The sequence below is a fragment of the Narcine bancroftii genome, chromosome 6 (assembly GCF_036971445.1).
Source record: "Narcine bancroftii isolate sNarBan1 chromosome 6, sNarBan1.hap1, whole genome shotgun sequence".
Taxonomy (NCBI): Eukaryota; Metazoa; Chordata; class Chondrichthyes; order Torpediniformes; family Narcinidae; genus Narcine; species Narcine bancroftii.
The window spans coordinates 239985511-239994576 of NC_091474.1; the positions used below are offsets into that span (position 1 = coordinate 239985511).

The 9066-nt window shown below is 36.2% G+C and overlaps 1 protein-coding gene across 7 annotated transcripts in view; it reads left to right on the top strand.

The window, feature by feature from the left end:
- Positions 1-4140, top strand: part of LOC138737169 (uncharacterized) — a 65137-nt gene extending 60997 nt beyond the window's left edge. For all 7 annotated transcript variants that reach the window (XR_011340805.1, XR_011340806.1, XR_011340804.1 and 4 more), the window contains one exon: positions 379-4140. Coding sequence is in view for 4 of the 7 variants with exons in the window: in XM_069887764.1 (XP_069743865.1) it covers positions 379-768 (390 nt within the window). In the remaining 3 variants the exon portion in view is untranslated. The remainder of the gene's footprint in view (positions 1-378) is intronic.
- Positions 4141-9066: the final 4926 nt, after the last annotated feature.

Genomic DNA, 9066 nt, shown 5'->3' on the forward strand with positions numbered 1-9066 from the left:
TACTACTTTGTAGTGCTTTCTACAAAAATATTTTTTTTATTTGAACACATTTAATTTTGTTGGGGGGGGGGGGGGGGTTTGGGAACTGTTTTGTTTGGTGATTATTTATCAAGGGAAGCTTTAAGATTAATCTTTTTTTGAATTATTAGAAGGGATAGAAAGAAAGGGGGGCTTTTAAGGGAGTTTTAAGGCTTTTTTGAGTTAGTGAAAGGGATAGAAAGTTAAGGGGGGATAATTTGTTATTCAAGTTTTACTTTGATAATAATGTCTAATATGAACTTTGCAAGGTTTAATGTTCAGGGTTTAAATAATCCGATTAAGAGAAAACATGTTTTAGCTTATATAAAAAAGATGAAAGTTGACATTGCTTTTTTGCAGGAGGCTCATTCAACCGACAAAGAACATTTGAAATTGAAGAGGGATTGGGTCGGTTATGTATTTTCATATTCCTTTAATTCAAAAGCAAGAGGAGAGGCAATTTCGATTCCTAAGAAAATACCATTTGAACTTGTTTTTTTCTCGGAATCTGTTGGTTGTATTTTAATGATTAATTGTAAATTGTTTGCTGAGCCGTGGTCTTTATTGAATGTGTATGCACCTAATGTTGATGATGAACAGTTTGTGTCTGAAGCTTCTTTAATTTTAAGTCAAGCTAAGGAGAATATTTTGATTCGGGGAGATTTCAATTGTGTGTTAGACACATTATTGGATAAATTTCTGAAAGTTGATGAAAAAAATCAAAAGAAGCAGTTCAATTGGTTTCCTTGATGAACGATCTGAATTTGATTGAGGCCTTGAGAAGATTAAATCCCACTGAGAAAAATTATTCACTTTATTCTTCACATCAGGATTCATTTTCTAGGGTTGATTTTCTTTAGCATCAGTATATTTGCAAGTACGTTTTATTGAAGCTAAATATAAGAGTAGGATCATTTCTGATCATTCTTTACTGCTTATCTCCGGTGTGGTGCTGGAAGTATTTCAATCAATTTTTCACTGGAGGTTCAATGCTATGTTACTGAAAAAACCAAAATTTGTAAAAATATATTTTAGATCAAATTGTAATCTATTTAGATTTGAATAAAAATACAGTCAGGAGTAAATTTATTGTATGGGATCCTTTAAAGGCATCTCTATGTGCTCAAATAATTAGTTATGCATCAAGGGAAAAGAAATTTCTGGTAGAGTCTCAGTTGTTGGAAAAACAAATAGCAGAGTTGGAAAAGGAATTCCAGAGGAATTCTACAGAAGATAATAAGATGTTTTTTTGACAAAATTGAGGCTAAAATATAATATATTGCAAGCTGTCCAATTTGAACATTTGATTCAAAGATCTAAACAATGTTATTACGAGTTAGGGGACAGAGCACATAGAGTTTCGGCATGGCAATTGAAAACTGAACAAGCTTCAAGGATTATTAATACTGTGAGGAAGGACAATTCAATTACTTTTAATCCTCAGGAAATTAATGACATTTTAATTGTCATTTTAACAGAAATGATATGCTTCTGAGGGTGTGCGAGCGATGGTTCCATTGAAACATTTTTGTCAGGGTTAAATTTACCAATATTGAAGGAGGAGCATGTAAGAAAGTGGGATTCTCCTCTTATGGATTTAGAAATTAAGGATGTTATTCAACAAATGCCTAATGGGAAATCACCAGGAGATGATGGGTTCACTGGTGAATTTTATAAAGATTTTTATGATGATCTGTCCTCTGTATTTATGGGTGTTCTTAATCAGGTAACTCAGGAGCCAGCTTTGCCAGACTCATGTTGGAGTGCAATAATAACAGTTTTACCAAAAAAGGACAGAGAACCTTTGAAAGTTTCTTCTTATTGACCAATTTCCTTATTAAATGTGGATTATAAAACAGTAGCAAAATTATTAGCAAATAGACTAGCAAAGTATTTACGACAATTAGGACATTCTGACCAGGCTGGTTTTATTAAACATAGATATGCTTTGGATAATATTCTTAGAGTGGTTTCATTGAACAACGCTTCATGTCAGCAACCCAACCTACCAATGGTAGTATCATTAGATGCTGAAAAAGCTTTTGATAGGGTCTAATGGAATTTTTTATTTAAAATTTTGGAGAAATATAAATTTGGACCCTTATTTATTGGTTGGGTGAAGGCACTATATAATAATCCTGTAGCAAGGGAGGTGACAAATGGTCAAACTTATTTTTTTAATTAACATGTTAAACTTGACAATGTTGCACTTTGTCACCAGCTTATTTGTGTTGGTCATTGAACCATTAGCTCAGGCATAGAGACAGAATGAGAATATTACAGGTATAAGGATCAGACAGGATGAATAAGATTAATTTATTTACTGATGATGTTTTAATAGATTCAACTAATCCAGATCAATCTTTAATTTATTTGCAAAATTGTTTAGAATTATTTGGCAAATTATCTGGATATAAAGTGAATTGGGATAAAAGTGAAATACTGCCAATTTCTGAAGGAAATTATGATCAATGTAGACAAATTAGTAAATTTCGATGGACTGATAAAATTAAGTATTTAGGGATAATGATTGATGTAAATTTACAATCATTGTGTAATTTAAAATATGGAGCATTAATGAGAAAGTTTAGAGCAGATTTAACTAAATGGAAAGATTTACCTTTAACTTTAATAGGTTGAGTAAATTGTATAAAGGTGAATATTTTTTCTGAATTTCAATATTTGTTTCAATCGATTCCTTGTTCTCTTCCAAAATCTTTTTTTTAAAGATTTAAATAAAGTAGTTTGAGAATTTTGTATTGAAAGGAAAATTGGCAAGAGTAGCGATGCCATTAGATTTGCAATTATCTAATTTTAACAATTATTAGGAAACAGCTCAATGAAGATTTATTAATCGTATGTTAGATGTTTCTAATCCTCCTAGTTGGGCTAGGGTGGAATTGGCTGTGATATTGGAATTTTGTCCTCATCAGTTTGTATTTAAATGGAATACTGTTTTATTACAGAAATATAATGTATCAATTTTGAAACATTTATTAGAAATTTGGACTCAAATGAATGTATTAATAGGATCAAAAGGTAGTTTATCAATTCAAACCCCAATATATTAACAGAAATGTATTCCTTTTTCATTGAATAATAGAGTTTTAGAAGATTGGTGGAATAAAGGAATAAAAAGATTGCTGGATTGTTTTGAAGGAGGCAATTTTTTATCTTTTAATCAGCTTAAAGAGAAATTTAGGATTTGAGAGAATTCTCTGTTTGTTTCTTATCAAATTAGGGCATTAGTGAAAGATAATTTTGGAAGAGAAATTAAAATTTCTAAGTTAACTAAATTTGAATTTATGGTTTCATATTTTTCAGATAAGGGTTTTATATCAGAGATGTATGCATTATTACAAGATACTGTGGTTAAATTTTTTTAGATACATCTAGGATTAAATGGGAGCAGGATTTAAGTTGTGAGATGAGTCGGGTGGATTGGGAAAATATGTGTGATGATGTGTTGACTAAATTAATTAATGTAAGATATAGTTTGGTTCATTATAACTTTTTGCATCAATTATATTTAACCCCTGAAAAATTGAAAAAATCTGGATCTCGTTATTCAGATCTGTGTTTGATGTGTGGATGATGTGTTGGAACATTACTACCTTCTATTTCATTTGGTGATAAAGTTCAAACTTACGGGTTTAAAATTAGGATATTTCTTCAAAATTTGTTTCAAATTCAATTTCCTTAGATCCAAATATATATTTGTGAGGCTATTTTATTTCATTAGTGGACTTGGGGTTGGATAGGTTTCAGACAGCGTTTGAAACTTTGACAATTGGTCGTAAATGTATTGCCATGTCTTGGAAAGATGAAGTGGAGTTAAACCTAATTCGATGGCATCATGAGTTGAAGTCATGTATTTATATGGAGATAATCAGACATAATTTACATAATCATTATGACACCTTATATGAAGAATATGAATTTAGTAATGTGGTAAATTACTGAATGTTTTTGTTTATTTTTAATGCTTCTATTGAGGGGTCTGTTGTGGGAGGTGGGAGGGGATGCATTTGTTTTATTGTTTTATCATTATTAGATTACTTATTTTGTAAAAGTCTGTTTATTCTTATTGAAAAATACTAAATAAAGTTTTAAATAAATAAATAGATGTTACATTCTGTGCACAGTCTAAGAATTGCCTGCAACCAGTGAACTTGGAGGAATGAGAAGTGAGATTGGACTATGAACCAAAGAACTTTTCTAAACTTTCCATACATTACACACACATACGCTTAGAATTAAAAAGGGTTAGGTTAGATTAAGTAAGTTAAAAATAGAGTTAAGTTATAGTTTGATTCTGTTTTCATGTTTAAAGATAATTAAAAGCAACTTTTGATTAAGTAACCATTTGTCTTGGTGAATTTCTGTTGCTGTTGGGTTTTGGGGTCCTCTGGGCTTGTAGCAATAGCAAAAGGTGAGTGAGGGATAAAATTGGTCCATTAGAGAATCAAAGCGGAAAACTGTGTGTGGAGCCAAATGAGATGTGGCAGAATTTGAACTAGTTCCTTTCTTCGGTATTCACCAAGGAGAAGGATATTGAATTGTGCAGGTTAAAGGAAGCAAAGAGGGTGATTATAGAGTCTGTTGTGAATAAGAGAGAGGAAGTTCTGGAGCTTTTGAAGCATATAAAGGTGGATAGTCTCCAGGTGACGATGGGATGTTCCCCAGGACCTTGAGAGAAGTTAATGAGGAAATAGCAATGGCTCAGACAGTGATTTCACAAATGTCGTTAGAGATGTGGATAGGGCCGGAGGATTGGCTTATTGCTTATGTGGTTCCGTTGTTCAAAAATGGTTCAAGGAGCAAGCCTAGCAATTATAGGCTTGTAAGATTGACGTCTGTGGCAGGTAAGTTAATGGAAAGTGTCCTTAGAGATATATATACAAGTATCTGGAGAGACAGGGTCTGATCAGGAACACTCAAAGTGGAAGGTCTTGCTTGACCAATCTTGTTGAATTTTTGGAAGAGGTTACTAGGAATGTTGATGAGGGGAAAGCAGTGGATGTTGTCAATATGGACTTCAGTAAGGCCTTCGATAATGTTCCGCATGGAAGGTTAGTTTGGAAAGTTCAAGCACTAGGTATTAACTTTGAGATAGTCAAATAGAATCAACAGTGGCTGGAAGGGAGATGCCAGAGAGTCGTATTGGATAACAGTTGTCAGGCTGGAGGCCGGTGACAAGCATTGTGGCTCAGGGATCTCTATTGAGTCCATTGCTGTTTGTCATATACATTAATTATCTGGATGATGGGTGGTAAATTGGATTAGTAAATATGCAGATGATAATAAAATAAGTGGGATTGTGGATATTTAAGAAGATGTTCAAAGATTGCAAAAGGATTTGGACGGCTTACAAGAGTGGGCTGATAGACGGCAGATGGAGTTTAATGCTGAGAAGTGTGAAGTTCTTCATTTTGGAAGGAATAATAAAACTTGACGAAGAGAGTAAATGGGAGAGCATTGGGGAATGCAGTGGAGCAGAAAGATCCAGGAATTTAAATCCAGTTCATTATTTCCTGAAGGTAGAATCTCACATGGATAGGGTAGTGAAAAATGTTGTTATTATGGTGGCCTTTATAAATCAAAGCATAGAATACAGGAGTTGGGAAGTGATGTTGAGATTGTTCAAGGCATTGGTGAGGTCAAATATGGATGACTGTGTGCAGCTCTAATCACTGAATTATAGGAAGTAAATCAACAAGGTAGAGAGGGTGCAGAGAAGATTTATGAAAATGTTACCTGGGTTTCAGCATCTAGATTACAAAGAAAGATAGAGCAGTTTAGGTCTTTATTCCTTGGAGCGTAGAAGATTGAGGGCGATTTGATAGAGGTATTTAAGATTATGATGGGGATGGATGGAGTTGATATGGATAGTCTTTTTCCATTGAGAATAGGAGAGATTGAAGCATGAGGTCACGAGTTAAGAGTTAAAGGACAAAAGTTTAGAAGTAACCTGAGGCGTAACTTCTTTACTCAGAGAGTGGTGGCTGTTTGGAATGAGCTTCCAGGAGAAGCAATGGCACCAGGGTCAATTTTATCAGGTAAGGAATAATTTGTTAGGTATTTCGATGGGAGTGGAATGGAGGGTTATGGACAAGGGGAAGGTAGATGGGACTAGAGGCGAATACTTGGTTCGGTGTTGACAATAGGGCTGAGATGGCCTTTTCTCGTGCTGTATTTTTTATATGTTATATGGATTATGTCATATTTACTAAAATTGTTCTCCATCTGCCAGACCTTTGTCCACTCACCTAACTTAACTATATCCTTCTGCAGCCTCTCAACATCCTCTGTACAATTTGCTTTTCCACTCAATTCAGTATCATCCACAAACTTCACTACACGACACTCAGTCCCCTCTTCCAAATTATCACTGTAAATGGTGAACAGCTGCAGGCCCAGGACTGACCACCGTGGCCCCCCCACTTACCACTGTCTGCCAATCAGAAAACCTGACTCTCTGCCTTCTGTCAGTTAACCATGTCAATATACTTCCCCCAACTCCATTCATCTGTATCTTATTGATAAGTCTCTTGTGTGGCACCTTATCTAATGCCTTCTAGAAATTCAAATAGACAACATCAACCTGTTCCCCTCTATCTACTGCACCCATTATATCCTCAAAGAACTCCAGCGTTTGTCAAACAAGACCCGGCCTTTCTGAATCCCTGCTGCATTTGCCAGATGGAACCCCTTCGTCTAAATGTCTTGCTATTTCATCCTTAATGACAAACTCAATCATTTTTCCTACTCGCTGAAAGTTACCTCACTTTAGCCTAAACCTCTTTTTAAAAGGTGGCGTGACATTTTCTGTCTTCCAATCTGCTGGGACCTGCTCAGAATCCAAAGAATTTTGGTAAATGACTCCCAACACGTCGATTATAACTCCTGCCCTTATGCATCCCGTCAGGACCAGGGGATTTGCCTGCCTTCAGTCCCATTAGTCTTCTCATCACTATCTCTTTGGAACAATTATTTTATCGAGCCTCTCACCTCCCTTCATATCCCTCTCACCACTCTTTGATATGCTGACGTGTCTTCCACCGTGAGGATTGACGTAAAATATCTGTTCAATGCATCGGCCATTTCCTCGTTACTCAATATCAATCTCCCTCTCTCATCTTCCAAGGGACCCATGTTGACTCTTGCCAACCTCTTCCATTTTATATATTTATAACATTTTTTGCTATGTTTTTATATTTTGTGCTAATTTCCCTTCATGATCCTTCTTCCCTTCCCTTATTTCTCATTTAATTGTCCTTTATTGCCTTTTAAAGTTTTCCCAATCCTTCAGTTTCCCACTGCTCTTGGAAACTTTGTACACACGAGCTTTTAATTTTATAGTTTCCTTTATTTCCTTGGCTAAACAAAACTAGCTCTTCCCTCTCTTACTGCCCTTAGTTTTAACGGGATAATATTTCTGTTGGCATTGTGAAAAATCCCTTTGAAAGTCTCCCACAGTTCCTCAACTCTTCTGCCAACTTGCCTGTGCACCCAGTGGCTGGCTCGTTATTGAGCCAAAAGGGATGGGGGAGACCTTAAATGGAACTTTTTTGCATCAGTATTTACTCAGGAAACTGGGTCAACAAAAGTAACCATGAAAATAATAGGCAGGAGAGCATGACATCAGTAGTAGGTAAATTATCGGAAGGTGTTCTAAGAGTTGGGATATATAAATGTTTTGATAGCCAAGGACTGATTAAGGATCGTCAACATGGTTATCTAAGTGGTAGATCATGTTTGACTCATCAGATAGAAATTTTCGAGGAGGTTAACTGGAACGTTAATGAAGGAAAGGCTGAGGATGTTGTCTACATGCATTTTAGTATAGTCTTTGACAAGGTCCCACATTGGACGTAGGTCAGGAAGGTTCAGACACTCGCTATTCATGGTGAGGTAGTAAACTGGCTTCGGCATTGGCTGAAAGGGAGTAACCAGAGATTGCTTCTTGGAGACTAATGGGGTACTTCAGGGATCGGTGCTGGAACCATTATTTTTAGACATCTATATCAATGATCTGGATGAAAATGTGTTCAATTGGATCAGCAAGTTTGCAAATAAAAGTAAGATTGGAGGAGTTGCAGACAGCAAGGAAGGCGTTCAAAACTTGGAGAGGGATCTGGATCAGATGGGAAAATAGGCAGAAAAATGGCAGATGGAATTTAATTCAGACTAGTGTGAGGTGTTGACATTTTGAAGGACAATCAAGAAAGAACATGTAGGGTAAATGGAAGGGCCCTGAAGAGTGCAATAGGACAGAGGGATCTGGCAATACAGATACATTGTTACCTCAAAGTGAGGTCACATGTAGATAGGGTTGTAAAGACAGCTTTTTTGACATATTGGCCTTCATAAATCAAGTACAGGAGTTGGGATGCTATATTAAGATTTTATAAGACATTGGTGAGGCCAGATTTGGAGCATTGTGTGCAGTTTTGGTCACCTAACTGCAGGAAAGATTTCAATCAGATTGAAAGAGTTCAGAGATGATTTACCAGGACATTGCCAATAGTTGAAGAAATGAGTATGTCATGATAAGATGTAGGAACAGAGGTAAGTCCTTCTCCCACATTGCCCCACCCTCCCGCCTTCTTGGTAGAACCTTTGATACACTTATTATTCAGTTATCCATCAATCTCTGCCTTAAATGCACCCAACATCCAGCTTCCACAGCTGCCTGTGGTAGCAAATTCCAGAGGGTCACCACTCTCTAGCTGAAGAAATCCCTCCGCATCTCTGTCTTAAATGGGTGCCCTTCAATCATGAAGCTAGACACACCTACCATGGAAAACCACCTTGCCACATCTACTCTGTCCTGGCCTTTCAACAGATCAAAGTGCTCCTGTGTGATTTCCCCTTAATTCTTCTGAACTACACGGAGTACAGTCCAAAAGCCATCAAACGTTCCTTGCATGCCAATCCTTCCATTCTTCGCATCATCCTTGTGAACCTTCCCTAAAACCTGCACAATGCCAGCACATCCTTTCTTAAGTAAGGACCCTAAGACAGTACCCTGTACTCCAAATGAGA